The sequence below is a fragment of the Trachurus trachurus genome (genome assembly GCF_905171665.1).
Source record: "Trachurus trachurus genome assembly, chromosome: 11".
Classification (NCBI taxonomy): Eukaryota; Metazoa; Chordata; class Actinopteri; order Carangiformes; family Carangidae; genus Trachurus; species Trachurus trachurus.
The window spans coordinates 9,522,585-9,540,502 of record NC_139904.1 but is presented as its reverse complement, the minus strand read 5'-3'; the positions used below and the strand labels follow the sequence as shown (position 1 = coordinate 9,540,502).

At 42.3% G+C, this 17,918-nt stretch overlaps 2 protein-coding genes across 3 annotated transcripts in view; one reads left to right on the top strand and one right to left on the bottom strand.

The window, feature by feature from the left end:
- cdc42se1 (CDC42 small effector 1) overlaps nt 1-9,561 on the top strand; it is a 31,287-nt gene extending 21,726 nt beyond the window's left edge. For both annotated transcript variants that reach the window (XM_083982626.1, XM_083982627.1), the window contains exons 4-5: nt 8,775-8,846; nt 8,992-9,561. In XM_083982626.1, coding sequence (XP_083838752.1) covers nt 8,775-8,843 — 69 coding nt within the window. In that variant the 3' untranslated portion in view covers nt 8,844-8,846; nt 8,992-9,561. The remainder of the gene's footprint in view (nt 1-8,774; nt 8,847-8,991) is intronic.
- rfx5 (regulatory factor X, 5) overlaps nt 1-17,918 on the bottom strand; it is a 165,387-nt gene that overhangs the window by 44,928 nt on the left and 102,541 nt on the right. The window lies entirely within an intron of this gene.

Below are 17,918 nucleotides of genomic sequence, written 5' to 3'. Positions count from 1 at the left end.
GTAGTGACAAACAAAGGGGACTGGTCACTACATTTGGTCGAAAACTGCTTCGTTTGGAGGAAGCAAACCCGGACTCGATGCATTGTGTGTCAGCGAGCCGGTGAAGTGAACGCCGCGTTTAGATGGACATTTAAACTCACCTGTCCCTCCGCTACTGGAGCGGTCGGGACACCGTGTGTCGCTTGGTCGCTGGAGCCGCCGCTGGAGCCGCTGGGAGGCGAACCGGCATCGGAGCGGAGCGGGCTGCTGGAGCGGCCGGGACACAGCGCGTCGGAGCGGCTACTGGAGCCGCCAGCGTCGGGCTCGGAGCGCCATCGCAGCGGGGCTACTGGAGCCACCGGGACACCGCGCATCGGACTTCTGGACATAGGATCATCAATGCCGGCCAACGCACCATTGGGGTATGTGGTTCAGCGCTGATCTCTATTAATGGCCATTGTATATAGTGTGTGTGCACACATAACGGTACATTATGCGTAAACCCAATGCATTGGTAGCGGACTCGCAACTGCCTTGAATAAACTTTGCGCGTCAGGGCGTGCGTTTTGTGCTCATAAAAAATACTACTTTTGCGTGCTAATAAATAAAGCATTGACTTTCGGCCATCATGGCAGAAGAGGAGAAATTGGACAAACATTTTGAGAGTGAGACTGACTTTGATGTGGGTGGGGAGGTAAAAACCCAAACTGAAACAAGGGAAAAGCGTGAAGTGAAATTAACAGCCAAAGCCTTATTAGAAAAAATAAGTAATTTAGAAAAACAAAGAAAGGCTAAAATAAATAAGCTGTCCAATCTAAAACAAACCATTGTTGTGTTGATGGGTGATAAAGAACATGTAAATGAGGTTAAAGGTGAATTCAACAATTTTGTGGATTTGTGTGAAGAAGTACAGCTAGTGCACAAGGGTTTGCTGGGTCTATTGCCTGATGATGCTGCAAAAAAGCATGATACATGGTTTCACGCTAAAATGTTGAATGTCCACGATTTTATTGCTGGTACAATGAAGTGGTTGGCTGAAATTCAAAGTTGCCCAGCCTCTGAAACCGAGGAACAGGTTCAAGGTGGAACTGGTGTGGGCAATCACGGAGAAAAAGGTGGATCCCCAGCTGTGGGCAACAAGCAAACAGAAATTAAAGCTGCAACTCATGATCAAGAGGATGAAAATAAAAATGGAGTGGAGGCTCAAAATAAAGCTGCTGCTGGTGGTAATGTGGAGGAGGAGGAGATCCAGATTGAACCTCATGATAGCATCTCAAATGTTGCTTCAGAATACTCCAGAAAGTCATCACGTCATAAAGGTTCCTCATCAGCCAGTTCCTCTAGCAGCAAATCCTCTGCAGCTTCAGAACGAATAAAAGCGGAGGCGCAAAGGGCTGGGCTCTTGGCTCGTGTTGCTGCTTTAAGGAACAAACATGCTCTGGAGGACCAGGAACATCTATTAAAGAGACAAAAAGAACAGCTTGAGTTGAACACCGAGATAGCGGTTGCTAGTGCTAAGCTGGCGGTGCTACAGGCCAGTGGCAGCAGCAGAGGCAGCATTGCATCAAAGCACTCTGATGCCATGGAGTCTTATTTCCGCAAAGGGGCTAAGCCTAAAACCAGGTCTGTCTTTCTCAACCCACACGCTGCACAATTTGCGCCTCAGCCCTCTCAGCAGCACGGGTCTCATCATTCAGCACAGGGCTATGCTGAACCATTGTCAAAAAATGAGGTTGCATTTGATCCAAACACAGCCCACTATAACCAACGGTTAGACCCCACGGCTTATCCAGGTGACACCATCTCAAAGCCTCTTGTGCCACAAACACACTCACCTGTGATCTCAAGCTCTCTACAATCTCATTTGGAGTTGCCTAAAATTCCAGCTGTCATGCAAAGCATTACATCTATGCCAGGTCAAGCTCAATCAGCAGGAGACCTTTACAGTGTGTTGCAACAACAAAACGACCTAACGGCTCTTCTGGTTCAAATGCAAACATCTCAGTTACTGCCACACCGGGAAATTCCAACTTATGATGGAGATCCCCTGGAGTTCAACCCATTTATAAAGGCATTTGAGCACTGTGTGGAGGATAAGACCAAGTCAAAGGGAGACTGTCTGTACTACCTTGAGCAGTACACAAGGGGGCAGCCAAGGGACATTGTGCGCAGCTGTCTTCACATGAGCGCCGAAAAGGGATACGCTGTTGCGAAGCAGCTGCTCAAGGATAATTTTGGGAATGAATTTAACATAACTGCAGCCTACATGGAAAAAGCCACTGGCTGGCCAAGTATCAAGTCTGAGGATACTAAAGCATTGAAATCTTATGGACTCTTCCTTCGCGAGTGCTGCAATGCTATGGAGGAGTTATGTTATTTAGAAGAGCTAAGCATGCCAGCTAATATGAGAATTCTGATCCAGAAGTTCCCATATAAACTTAGAGAAAAATGGAGAACAAAAGCAAGTGACATTTGCGAGAGAACTAATCGAAGAGCACGTTTCCCAGATCTGGTGGATTTCATTGAGCGGCAGATCAGAGTTATCTCCGATCCGGTCTTTGGCGATATACAGGACACTCCACCTGTTAAAGGAATAATAAAGCCAAGTAAGTTTCAAATTAAATCACAGTTCAAGAGGAACAGCTTTGCAACTCATGTTTCAATTAATGATAAATACAGAGCAAGTGCTCACAATAATGAGGAAACTCAAAAAAAATATGTCTCCAAGACAAACTCTCCCTCTTGTTTATATTGTGCACGTGATGGTCATGTATTGGAACAATGTTTCCAGCTGGATAAAAAATCACACAGGGAAAAATTGGACTTTCTAAAGGAGAAAGGTCTATGTTTTGGCTGCCTGAACACAGGACATTTAAGCAGGAGTTGTGATAAGCGCATCACTTGCAAACACTGCAGCCAAATGCATCCCAGCGTTCTGCACATTGGACTAAAGGAAAGAGTGAATCAGAAGGATACAGAGCAGCTGAAGAGGAGGTCCTCTGAAAGCTGCACTACTTCCTCAACTTGTGGTCATACAGGGGCTGGCCACCGCAATGGTGTTCTTCCCATCTTGCCTGTAAAAGTGAAATGTTCAAAAGGAAGTAAGGTTATTGAAACATATGCCTTTCTGGACCCAGGAAGCACAGGTACGTTCTGCTCGGAAAAACTCCTTCATGGGTTGAACACCCAAGGACAAAAGACCAAGATTCATCTTCGTACCATGGGTCATGATAAAACAGTAATAAGCTCCATTGTTAAAGGCCTGGAGATTTCAGATTTGTCCGGCAAACATTTCTACCAACTTCCCCGTGTGTTTACTCAAAAGGAGATGCCTGTCTCAACGGACAACATTATCAGTGAAGAGGAGCTGACCAAATGGCCCTATCTTAAACAGCTTAAAATCCCTCACATACATTCTGATGTGGATCTGTTAATTGGCACCAATGCATCCAAACTGATGGAGCCGTGGGAGGTGGTACATAGTCGGGGTGAAGGGCCCTACGCCATCAGAACCTTACTGGGGTGGGTAATAAATGGTTCAGTACACGGGCATAGTGAAAGTGGTTACCCCTCAGTTCATGCCAACCGAACTGTAGTCGACAGAATAGAGGAACTGTTGACTAGGCAATACAACTACGACTTCATTGAGAAGACCTTTACAGAACAAGAGGAAATGTCAAGAGAGGAAAAGAAGTTCGTAGAAATAATGGAGGACTCTGCTCGGCTTGAGGACGGACATTATCAGTTCCAACTACCTTTCAGAGAGAAAGACGTCTCAATGCCAAACAACCTCACCATTGCTTTGCAGCGTGTCCGTGGTTTGAGGAGGAAGCTTCAAAGAAATGCAGGTTTTCATGAGGAGTATACCAACTTTATTACTGATGTCATAAACAATGGTTACGCTGAACAAGTACAACCTCACCAGTTGGAGGTGACAAAGGGTAAAGTGTGGTATATACCGCATCACGGCGTGTACCACCCACGAAAGCATAAGCTACGGGTCGTGTTCGATTGTGGAGCAGAATATAAAGGGATCTCGCTCAACAGTCAGCTTTTGCAAGGCCCAAACCTGACCAGCTCTTTGGTAGGAGTCCTGATGAGGTTTCGGCAGGATCATGTGGCATTAATGGCAGATATAAAGGCCATGTTCCACCAAGTAAAGGTAGCAAAGGAACATGTGGATTTCCTGCGTTTTGTGTGGTGGCCTCAAGGTAATCTGGAGCAAGATCTCGTGGAATACCGTATGACTGTCCATTTATTTGGAGCAGTTTCCTCCCCCAGTTGCGCCTGTTATGCTCTTAGAAGGACTGCTCAAGACAACCAGACCAGCTTTTCACCAGCTGTGGTCGAGACCGTCAACAGGAATTTCTACATGGATGACCTCCTGAAGAGTCTGCCCTCTGAAGAGGACGCTGTCAGCATGGCTAAGGACCTCATAGCCATATGCAGCAAAGGAGGATTCACTCTAACTCAGTGGATCAGTACCAGCCGAGAAGTGCTTCAATGTATCCCAGAGGAGCTCAGATCCAAAACCCTGCGTGAGCTGGACCTAGACAGAGACAAACTGCCTGTGGACAGGGCTCTGGGTTTACAGTGGTGTATTGAAACAGACAGTTTCAAATTCAAACTAAAGGTCAAGGAGAAGCCTTCCACAAAACGAGGTATGTTATCCATGATCAGCTCCATCTATGATCCATTAGGATTCCTGGCGCCTCTCATACTCCCTGCCAAACTGCTGTTACAAGATCTATGCAGGATGAAATGTGACTGGGACGATCCCATACCTTCAGCTTTTCAAGAAAGGTGGAACAAGTGGCTGACAGATCTGGAAAAGGTGGCAGAATTTCAAGTTAACAGGTGTTTCAAGCCCGAAGGTTTTGGGAAGATAGTTTGTGCCCAGTTGCATCATTTCTCTGATGCCAGTGAGAGCGGTTATGGTACGGCTACTTACTTGAGAATGCAGAATGTGAAGGAAAAGGTTCATGTTGCTTTCCTGTTTGGCAAAGCCAGGGTGGCTCCCCTTAAGGCTGTTACCATTCCCCGCTTGGAGCTAACAGCCGCTGTTGTTGCTGTCAGAGTAGATAGGATGCTTCAATCAGAGCTACAGCTGCCATTGAAGAAAGCATGCTTTTGGACTGACAGCACATCAGTCTTAAAGTACATAAGGAATGAGGACCGGAGGTTTCAAACCTTTGTTGCAAACAGAATAACTACCATCAGAGACAACACGGAAGTTGATCAATGGAGATACATCCCTACAGCTTTAAATCCTGCTGATGACGCTTCTCGTGGATTAAAGGCAGAGAGCCTTTTGAAACAAAGATGGATGAAAAGCCCTGAGTTTCTATGGGGTCCTGAAGAAAGGTGGCCAAAATCACCAATGGACTTCAGTATGACTGCTGACGACCCAGAGGTAAAAGGGGACCTCAGGGTCAATGCAACAGTTATCAGCACCAATGCCACTTCTCAACTGATAACCTTTTTCTCAGTCTGGCAAAGGTTAAAGGTCGCAGTTGCTTGGTTCCTCAAGCTTAAGGGAGTTCTGCTGAAGCTGAGTAAAAGGAGGAAGGAGTTGCAGCTCGCTAATGCAAGTGCTAATGGAGCACCAGTGAATGTGTTAAAGGAGATGCAAGCATTCAGAAGTTCACTTGGGAATCAAAGTGTGTTGCTGGAAGACCTCACAGAGGCTGAGACAGCCATAATTGCCTTCTGTCAACGAGAAAGATTCCCTGATGAAATTGCTGCACTAACCTCCAGTAATCCAGAGATACCCAGAAGTAGCAACATCCATAAGCTGGATCCTGTCTTGGAAAATGGGCTTCTGCGTGTTGGGGGACGGCTGAGGAGGGCAGCTATCCCCGAGAACATAAAACATCCCCTCATCCTTTCAAAGGACCAGCACATCTCTCACCTTATTCTCCGTCATTTCCATTTACAGCTTGGACATGGAGGCAGAAATCACGTCCTTTCCACTGCAAGACGAAAGTTCTGGATCACTAGTGGGGTTTCTGCAGCAAGAAAAGTCATAGCAAAATGCTTGTTCTGCAAGCTTTATGGAGGAAAGATGGGTGAACAAAAAATGGCCGACTTACCCGTGGAGAGAGTGATTCCTGATCTACCGCCATTCACTAACACCGGTGTAGACTATTTCGGCCCAGTGGATGTGAAAAGAGGACGTAACACTGTAAAAAGGTATGGCGTTGTGTTCACTTGTATGACAAGTCGGGCCGTGCACCTTGAAGTGGCTTACTCTCTTGATACTGACTCATGCATCAACGCTTTGAGAAGATTCATCTCTCGAAGAGGACAAGTTGCATGCATGAGGTCAGATAATGGCACCAATTTTGTGGGGGCAGAGAGAGAGCTACGGGAAGCCTTGGCTGCTTTAAACCATAGCCATATTGAAAGGGACTTGTCGCAAAGAGGGATTAAGTGGAGTTTTAACCCACCATCTGGATCACATCACGGTGGCACTTGGGAGCGTCTCATTCGAATGATCAGAAAGGTTCTGAGTTCTGTGCTTCGTCAGCAAACACTGGATGATGAAGGATTTCATACTGTGTTATGTGAAGCAGAGGCAATGCTCAATGATCGCCCCATCACAAAACTATCGGAGGACCCCAGCGACCTTGAAGCCTTAACCCCAAACCACTTACTACTCCTGAAGGGGAAACCAGTTCTTCCACCAGGACTTTTTGACAAGACGGATCTGTACTCCAGGAGACGGTGGAAACAGGTACAATACATCGCTGACCTCTTTTGGAAACGGTGGATCCGAGAGTATTTACCGTTGTTACAAGAGCGTCAAAAATGGACAAAGGAAAAGAGAAGTTTAACGCCTGGAGATGTCGTCATGGTGATGGACTCCACAGCACCACGTGGGTCTTGGGTGCTTGGAAGGGTGCTCCAAACCTTTCCAGATAAAAGAGGTTTGGTGCGTGTGGTTCGGCTTCAAACCAAAACAAATGTGATAGAAAGACCTGTAACAAAATTATGTTTATTGTGTGAAGCCACAGTTTGATTTATCTCTGCAGTGGGTTATGTAAACCCTTGGGTTATGCTCTTATGCATATTCATATATTTTTGTTGATTCTTATACTGTATGTACGGCTCCTTTACTTTATGTTTTGTAATTGCTCTGACTTCTGCCAGACGCAATTAGGGGCTGGCGTGTAGGAGCCATGTTTTAGTTTTTGCACTACTGAACCGCTAGGCGGAAGTATTTCCTTTTGTGGTTTAACTGACCTGAACCGGATGTGGCGGGGTCAGGCAGGTTACTTGAGTTTACTCAGCAGCAGTGGCCCAGGTGTTGCTGATTATCAGTGGAGGAGCAAACAGTTTTCGACTGTGCGAGAGCGTTTGTTGTCTGTGTACTTTATGCAAATAGGGGAAAAAGTGATAGTATGTGGCTTCATTAAATCCCGATCATTATTTCAAGTGCAACGGAAGTTTCGTTTGGTTTATTGCTCTTAGCACAAGTCAAAACAAGCAATCAGCATCCAGTAGTGACAAACAAAGGGGACTGGTCACTACAGAAATAATGGGGAACAGTTTGAGTAGACGACCACAGGCTTCAGGCTGCAGCCACTAAAACTGTAAAGCAACAGATGTACAGCTGCATGTCGACACACAAAGCTCCGTTGATGTGAACTGCAGTCCTCTGTGTGCATGTGTGTGTGTGTGTGTGTGTGTGCGTGTGTGTGTGTGTGCGTGTGTGTGCGTGTGTGTGTGTGTGTGGATGTGCGTGTGTGACAGGAAGTGGCACACAGTGCGGCATCCTTCCTGCTTCTATTTTAGCTCCTTTGCCTCACATCTCATCTGTTAGAGTTGGTTACAGTCTGAATCCACAGAGCTTCAGCTACACACACACACACACACACACACACACACACACACACACACACACACACACACACACACACACACACACACACACACACACACACACACACACACACACACACGCTGACTGAACATACCGTGGAGTAGGCTATAACAATGCACATGAACATAAACATTAGAACACATAATAAAATAATGCTGCGTTCGAGGCGACTCGCAACTCTTTCTCAGTATAGAATAACCGACAACATGGTGGACAAACGTTGCATTCAAAGTGCTTCACTAAGGTATAAAAACATTACAAAGGGCACAAAAACAGATTTAAAAAAGAACGTTTTAATGTATTTTGCCATTTAAATGCATTTGAATTGATGATTTACCATTGACAGTGTGGATGGGTGCAGATTGTTGTGTGACATCAGACAACAGATTCTCAAATCAAGCAAAGTCGGGGTAGATTTTGGCCCTTTCCCAGCACTCGGTTTTGCGCGTTCTTGTGTAGGGGTAGTGTGTCCCAGTTCTTTTAAGAGCAAGGCAAAGTGCTTTTCAACCCTTAAAACTACCCCTTAAATCAGAGACTTAACAATACCATCTTAACAAGTATGTCGTCTTATTTTTTCGACACAAACAACAGGTCTATCGGGCTGTAATAATAAATATTTATTATAAATCATAATAAACAAGTTGACATACCTGAAATAAATCAATCAGGGCAAGAACACGGCGAAGGCGTCTGTTGTTTCTTGCATTTCTTCGTCATTGATTTGTCAAACGTTATTAAAGCCCACACGACAGGTAACACAACAGCTGTAACCGGCATCGACATTATTCCTCGGGGACTCTTCCTTCTTTGCTTCCTCACTTGATGAACTTGAAATTCATAAAAGACGCAGACGAATGTTCAACTGTATCTAACATGTCGTTCTTTATGTGTGTGTGTGTGTTGGTTACAGTCGGGGTCGGTTCAGGAGCAGATGAGGTCCAAAGGGCCGAACATGAACGGCAGGAACAGCCTGTTATAGCTGGTAAAGACACACACACACACACACACACACCACACACACACACACACACACACACACACACACACACACACACACACACACACACACACACACACACACAGTGACCAAAATCCTGATCCTGTGTGTCTCTGTTTTGTTTTTTCAGGAGTGACTCACATCAGCTCGGACCTCCTGACCGACCTCCTCTCTCCTCTGAACCTCTGACTCTTCTGTCCAGTATCTGACCCCCCCTCCTCCTCCTCCCCACCCCCCACCACCGGAGGCCTCTTGCCCTCCTGCCCTGCTGAAGTGTCCTTGAGCAAAGCACTGTCCCAAGCTGAGGGGGGGGGTTGCTGTCCTGTCCTCACCTGAAAAGATCTCAGACAAACAAACAAACAAACAACCCCCCTCCTTCCTCGCCCCCTCCCCCTCCCCCTCACAGAGGATCATCACTTTATCCAGGATGTCAAGGATGTCACTGCGTGTTTGTCTCTTCTCGTGCAAGAAGCAGAAGAATTAAAAGAAGAAAAAAAGAAAGAAAGAAAAGAACTGAGATTTAAAATGAGAAGCCGCACTGCAAAAACTCAAAATCTTTCCAAGAATATTTGTCTTATTTCTTGTCAAAATGTCTCATTTCTAGTCAAAACTAAACTCTTTTCACTCAAAATAAGAATCATCACCTAAAAATGAACTTGTTTTTAGATCATTTTCATTTATTTCAAACTAATTTTCACTTGATATAAGTAGAAAAGTCTGCCAGTGAAAGCAGAAAGAAAAACTTGATCCACTATCAGATTTTTCTACTTATTTCAGGTGAAAAATATGCTTGAAAGAAGTAAAAAGTGTCTAAAAACAAGCTACTTTTTGAATGCATTGAATCTAATTTTAAGTATAATGAGATTTGTTTTGACTAGAAATGACATTTTGACTAGAAATACGACAAATATTCTTGGTAAGATTTTGAGTTTTTGCAGTGCGCGATGTTTTAAAACAAAACGAGCCACATCTCAGGTCCAGTGAACCAGCAGCGAGGACTACATCCCCCAGAATCCCTTTCTGTTCAGGATATCTGCGAAATGACAGAATGTCTGTATTTTAAGAAAAAGAAAAATCCCAGATTACTACAACAACCACCCCCCCACCACCCCTCCAATAATCCCTCGTTTTAACCCACACGCTGGTGCAAAGTGCCCCCCTGCAGAGCTGCGCTGGAGTTTCTTCTGTGGACTTCAATTCCCAGGATGCCTCACTCTCTCTCTCTCTGTGCCCAGCTCCACTGCTGCTGGTGCTGAATGATTTAAGACTCTTGTTTTAGGAGATGGGAAAGTCCCGCAAATTCCTGCCTACACTGGACCGGACTGTGTGTGTGTGTGTGTGTGTGTGTGTGTGTGTGTGTGTGTGTTGTGTACATGTGTGTGTGAGAGCGAGTCGACGTCATATGGTCTTAATAATCCACCAGTTTAAATATAAATGCTGACTTCACTGAACTCTCAGAGGGGCCCGGACACACAGTTCAAAACTTCCTTAGGAAAACGACTAATATTTTTTTTTTGTTCAAGTTGTTAAAGTCTGCTTTTGTGCAAATTAAGGTTTTATATTATGTCAGACTACTTCGACTGCAGCGTGCGTTTAGTTAAGTCCCCCCTCCTAAAAGTGACACAGATGTTTTTAATTGTGGGTCCATGACGACATTTTAAACCTTTTTTGTGTGTGTAAAACATCCTTTGGCTGCATCTGGTGAGAAGATTTATTAGTATTTAACTTGCTTTATATTTTCAGTATTTTAACAAAGACATTGTTTTGAATTTTCTGCTGTGGTTTTTTTCTTTTATTTCTTTTTTTTTTTGTGTGATTTGCTGTAATGATTTCTCCTGATTTCACTGTTTTACCATTTTGTGTCCCGGCTACAACTGAACAACAGAAGCGAAGGGATGCAAAATGGTGAAGTGACGTCTGCAGGTCGTAGCTACACCGTCGGGGGCAGGGTTCATGTTCGGGTTTAGTCCGGATGTTATAGATTCATAGATTAGATGTGTTTTTAATATATTCTTGATTTAAAAATGAGCTCATGTTTGCAGCAGTGAGAGAAAACGTTTGGAAACGCTGCTGACTGAAGAGCTTTTTTTTTTAATTCAGCTGCCATTTGGACAAAAAAAACTGATGTAAACCTCAATTTAATGCAAAAAAACCCCCCCTAAATTCCAGCACTTTCAAAAAAAAAATTAAAGAGTAACTTAAATCCAGGTTTAAGATTTTAACATCACCGTGTGTCCTCCAACAGAACCCGACCCCTCAACCACAAATATTCACCCTTTATTTATTTGCATTTTGTGACAGTTGTGCCTCCGAACATGATGGTCTGTGTGTTTCAAAGCCTTTTCTAGCCTACTCTCTCTGACTAATTAACTAGCTAATTAACCAACTAACCACACTGCAAAAACTAAAAATCTTACCAAGAATATTTGTCTTATTTCTTGTCAAAATGTCTCAATTTTAGTCAAAACTAATCTCTTTCCAGAATATGACTCATCACCTAAAAATTAACTTGTTTTTTTTTAGATAGTTTTCACTTGTTTCCAACAAATTTTCAATTGAAATAAGTAGAAAAATCTGCCATTGAAAGCAAGTTTTTTTGTGCTTGTAATAAGAAAGAAAAACTTGCTCCATTGTCAGATTTTTCTACTTATTTCAAGTGGAAAATAGGCTTGAAAAAAGTAAAAAGTGTGTTAAAACAAGCTTGATGAGTCTTATTTTAAGTATAATTAGATTTGTTTTGACTAGAAATGACATTTTGACTAGAAATAAGACAAATATTCTTGCTAAGATTTTGAGTTTTTTGCAGTGCAACTAACTGTAACTCAAGTTAATTTATTTCACTTTTAAAAGTTTTCAGCCTAAAAAAGCAGGATCAGACTTTAAAAATGTAAAAAAAAAAAAAAAAAAAATCCTCTTCAAAGCATTAAACCGGCACAATGTGCAGACACGTGACTGAGAACATGATGTATGTTGTCGTTTGTAAAAGGAAATATGATCGGGGCGGGTGGACGGAAAAGGACTAGTGACACAATTCAAGGAAGTATTGATCAGTATTGACTGATCGGTAGTTACCGTAACTGTGTTTGTTGTTGCAAAACCAACATAAAAGGCCAAAGCAGAGCATAATAATGTGATGACATCTTTGTACACAGACTCTGCGGGGGGATCTCACTCAGCTGTTGTCTGGCGGTTGCTGTGGAAACCACTGAGTCACGGTGTTCCCCTCGCCGCCATGGTGACCGGCTGCTTCCTCCCTGTGGCTGAGACTTTAAAAGAAAGGGGCCAAAAACGTCTATTTAAGGAAAATCTGAGCTGCTCCTCTCAGTTTCCTCAGCTCAGGACAGTGTGGTGCGTTCACTGGACTCAGAGCGTGGGAGGATTCACACTTCCTCTCCAACAAACTCCTCCGTCTAACCCAGTTTTATCCGTTAACTCCTCCACGGTCCAACTGAGACCTGAATCTGCTGGTTAATTGCACTGTGTAGGAGCTGTAGATATACCACAACAACCTGAAACGCTGACTTTGTATCATGTGTCAGATCATGATCGATCAGTTGACTTAATTTACAGGCCGCCAATTACGTGATAAAGTCCCATTCTTTGTATAAATGCTGTAATGATGTAATTGTTGTAGTAATTGTTTGATTTAATGTGGACCCCAGGAAGAATAGTCTTTATCTCTATGAAGACTAATGGGGATCCAAAGGATAGCCTACAATAAAATAATCAATAATGTCAAGAAATAGCCAAGAAATGACGGTTAATTGCGTCGTAATGTCTGGAAATAGCTTAGAAATAACGGTAAATTTCATAGTAATGTCGAAGCATAGCGATTGATTGCGTAGAAATTGTCCAGAAATAATTGATTGTAATTGACAACTGCAAAGACTTGGTGGAGAAAAATTCTGGCCTTTCCCAAAAAATGCAAAGCATGACATTACTATGAAATTGACTGTTATTTTTAGGCTATTTCTTGACGTTACTACGCAATTACTTGTTATTTCTTGATATTATCAAGTAATTAGCGGCCTATACTGTAAATTAAAGGGTTACCAACATGTTTAATCAGATTGTTTGGCTCTGTAACAGCTACACACCTAGTGGTTGGACTCAGCGAGCTGCGCTACTAAAACACGACTGAACGGACAGCGCTACATCGATGTGCAATCCTGAAGGCAAAACATCACTCAGAGCCTTTTTTACCTGTGCCACCTCAGACCTGCAGGTATAGGACTGTGAGTCTGTGACCCCTCACTGGTCTCTTTTTCTATTTTAACCTTTTAACCTTTTAAGGGTAAGTTTCAGTTTGTTATTTCTAACAACAGTTCATCTGCAAAAAAAACACAAAAACACACAACCTCTCCATGACCTGTGCAAATACTGTAGAGTGAGAATTTAAAATATGTTGGCATTGGGAGGGAGGCGCGTCCATCAGATAGCTAGGCTACACTCTGGGCAGAAAATTCATTATCTGCTCATTCAGGCGTTTGAACTCAGTGACCACCGGCGGAGGAAACAACCCGGCGACGTAGCCTACGTTACGAGCTGCGTAGAGAGAATATCAGGGACTTTACTACAGCTTTAGTAAAATCCCCATTGTTGTTTTAAAACTGTGTCACATGGAGTTTGTCGCTTCACATCCAAATCAGTCAGTCAGTCAGTCAGTCAGGTGTGGGGGCGCAGTCTCTCCTCAGCCTTCAGGTTTGCTGTCGAAACCTCCTGACTCGTTTCCACTCTGATTCTTGGAAACTCAGACCTGTTCTCAGGATCAGTCATCGGCTGCCAAAGTCTGGCTCCTTTTTTTTTTTTTTTTTTTTTTTTGTTTATCGCAACCATAGTTCCTCTCTTCCTCTTCCCCTTCGTCTCCTCCTCCTCCTCCCTGCTTACAGTTTCAACAACACTGGAGAGCACTTTCCCCTCAGTCTTGCCTTCAGGCAGAAATAACACAACAAGATCTAGTGTTTTTCTACTTTGGCGAAATCAAGCTTTTTTCTTTATCGGTTTTATTTTTTAAATGCCTTTTTTTTTGTCGTTTATCAAAGATGTCGTTGATGATTTTATTGAGTTGTTTGTATTATTGTACAATCTCTTTTCTGAACATGTGTTGCGTAGTTAGTATTGTATGAGTGCATCTATTATTAATAAGAGTATTGATCACAAAGCATTTCTGTGACTTTTGGCACCTTGAGCCTTCGTGGCTCCTGTTGATCACATCTGCAGGAGCAACAAATAAAAATAAAAAAAAGTCAACCAAGACGTTTTTATTTTTAGCAAAACATTCTTTTCTTCTTCATCTTCTTGCTTTAAATAGACTTTAATCTGATTTGAACCAAACAACGACCTCCACAGCCCCAGTGTCGTCGAGTCTGTGGAGCTGCAGTAATGTAATAATATGTGTGTGAGGACGTGTGATGTGTGATTGACGGGCGTCTCAGCCTGTGGAGGCGGTTGTGGTCTTATATAATTATTATTATTAACCTCCTGCTGTTTTAATGACAATCTGCCAACAGGCGAGATTTGAGAAACATAATGAACACAAACCTGATCCTGTTTTAGTTTCTTTTGGAGATGATTAACGCTAATGGTTTTCTTTAGCATTAACAGTGGCCAATGGAAAAAAAAAAATATTACAGCCATGTGAAAGACGACACATCCTGAGAAAAAAAGTATGAGTATGAAGATTTTTGTGGAGCCCGGATGCTGTGCACAAGATATTAGTATTAGATCTCCATCTTATGAACACAAGTTATAACAACATGTGTTAACACGAAGGAAAATAAATCGCCCTTTAGGACTGAGATTAAAGCAGATTTAGTTTTAGCACATCTAAATCCCGAATTTCCTCTCAGCTACTTATAAACCTTTTTTTTTTTCATTACAAAAATGTACTCATAACTCAATTGTTTTTCACATGACCTTAAAATGTATTTTTCATTCAATACCAACAGCATCTTCTGTGACAACTTGAGTTAAAAAATGACATGAATGTGTGATTTCTGAAAATATATTTTCTGGTGTTTGTCTTGTGTTTGGTTTTTTTGTTATGTAACTTCCTCCTCCGCAGAAACAGAAATACAGATCGACTTTATTCCTCCTTGTTATGTAACATGTGTCTCATGGCGGCTGAATAAATCTGCTGTTTTCTCTCCAAAATGTGTCTGTATTCATCATGACCATTTACCTTAAAATAGACCCAGTGTGTTGAAGCATGTGGATGCTATCAGCGGTTCTGCCAGCACCAGAATTAAGTCATAATATTTCACAAATTAAGTTGCAGTGTTTCAAAAACAAAGTCCTACTGTTTCAAGAATAAAATTGCAATGTTGGAGGAATAAAGTTGTGATATTTCAAGAATGAATTTATGATGTTTCAAGAATAAAATTGGTAATGGTTCCAGAACAAATTAAAAATGCTTCACATATAAAGTTGTGGTATTTCTACAACAAAATTGTAATGTTTCAGGAATAAAGTTGCAGTGTTTTATGAATAAAATCACAATGTTGGAGGGATAAAGTTATAATATTTCAAGAATAAATGATGACTTTTCCAGAAAAAAGTCTTACATATACATAATGTTTCAAATGAAGCTGCTGTGTTTCTAGAATAGTAGTTATATTCAAGAACAAAACTGTAATGTTTTAAGAAAAAAAATGTAATGTTTCAAGAACAATCTCATAATTTGCTAAAATAAAGTTGCAGTGTAAAGAATAGATTCATGAGAGAACAAAGTCAATTTTTTTATGTAGAAATTCTTTGTTTCAAGAATGAAGCTGCAGTATAATGTTAATAATGTTATGAGAGTCACAGTGTTTCATGAATTAAGTTGTGGTGTTTTATGATTATGACATGACTAAAGTTGCAGAGTTGGAAGAATGGAATTCAAGATATAGCCTAATAATGTTTCCACAATAAAGGAAATGGTCACTATGATATAACACAAAATAATAAAAGTAAATGTATAATTAGCCAGACAAAACATCATGTGATGAGGATGACAGACAGTTCATTGGACCGTCTTATATCACAGTGTGTTCAGTGTGTTCAGTGTGTGTGTGTGTGTGTGTGTGTGTGTGTGTGTGTGTGTGTGTGTGTGAGGGAAACATGTAGGCTAGAGAAGTAACATGTATGACCCGGTTCACATGTTCGCATGTGTTTCCCCTCCTACACTTCATCATCCTACACATCATGTGTTATTACAAGCAGCTGCACGGACGGAGACCACGGAGCTGAAATAATAATGGTGTGTGTGTGTGTGTGTGCGTGTGTGTGCGCGCGCTTGTGCATGCATGTGTGTTGCCATGGAAACCCCAGTCCAGTACTGAGGGGGAGGAAACAACACAAGTGGAAAAATTAAAGACGTGGTCGGTCGCTGGTGGCTTGTTTTAAACTGAGTGTGTGGGAATGGCTTGTGTGTGTGTATGTGTGTGTGTCTCTCTCTCTCTCTCTGTGTGTGTGTGTGTGTGTGTGTGTGTGTGTGTGTGTGTGTGTGTGTGTGTGTGTGTGTGTGTGTGTGTGTGTGTGTGTGTGTGTGTGTGTGTGTGTGTGTGTGTGTGTGTGTGTGTGTGTGTGTGTTCTTGCATAACTAATGATGTGGGGACATTCTGTGGTGAGACTTGGAGTTTAGTCAGGGTTTAGCATCTAAGTCAGTGTAATGTCCCTGAAGTGATGGAAACATGAATGTGTGTGTGTGTGTGTGTGTGTGTGTGTGTGTGTGTGTGTGTGTGTGTGTGTGTGTGTGTGTGTTTCTATTTTAAAACATAAACAACAACTGTATAAACAGAAGTGACTGGCAGCAGGTCGATGAGTCACTGGATGACGAGGCGACAGGTTCCCTCAAATCACTGCAGGCTAACGTCACGGCGGCTAACTAACATGCTAACAGGGTGACCGAATGGAAAATTAAAGAGAGTTGGATCATAAAGCAGAACAAACATCAGAGACACAAACTGATGTGATGAGGTCGCGTCACAGAAACAACGCTAAAGTCGTTCCTGTTGTTTTTATGTTTACACTCTCACTGCAAAAACTCAAAATCTTACCAAGAATAGCCTATGTGTCGTATTTCTAGTCAAAATGTAGGTTTCTAGTCAAAACAAATCTCATTATACAATATGACTCAACACATTAAAAAGTAGCTTGTTTTTAACTTTTATTTTCTTTACTTCTTTCAAGCGTATTTTCACTTGAAATAAGTAGAAAAATCTGATAGTGGATCAAGTTTTTCTTTCTTATTACAAGCACATAAAAACTTGCTTTCACTGGCAGGTTTTTTCTACTTATTATCTCTAGTGAAAATTTGTTTGAAACAAGTGAAACTGATCTATTTTTAGGTGATGATTCTTGAGTGAAAAGAGTTTAGTTTTGACTAGAAATTAGACATTTTGACAAGAAATAAGACAAATAGCCTAGCTATTCTTGGAAAGATTTTGAGTTTTTGCAGTGCTCTTCTTAGCTTAGCTTAGCTTAGCTTAGCATAAATACTGGAAGCGGATGGAAACTGCTAGCCTGACTCCATCCAGTGTTTGGTAGCCTAATTAATTTAATGTCTTTGTAGCCTACACAAGTTGAAGAAGTGTACGTGTGTGCGTGTGTGTGTGTGTGTGTGTGTGTGTGTGTGTTGGGGGATTTTAGGGTTATGTCACCTCTTCACAGACACAACAACATGACAATAGGCCTACTGGTTTGATGGTTGGTGTGTCAACAGCTGAGCATCATCATCATCACATGACGACACATTATCATCACCCACCCGCCCCCTCGTTCACACACACACACACACACACACACACACACACACACACACACACACACACACACACACACACACACACACAGACACACAGACACAGTTTCAGTCTCCTGACAGAAGCTGCGGTGTTGGAGGAACAGTCGGATGATTCAGACCAGTCTCAGGTCCAGGATGTGGTTAGCTTATAGCTTAGTTTAGCTAAGTTTAGCTTAGCTTAGCACCTTCTTTTTACAGTCTATGCTTAGCACCCAGTCTGGGTTGGTTTCAGGGTCGATCCTGAAACCAACGGCTTGACAAAGAAATCTCCA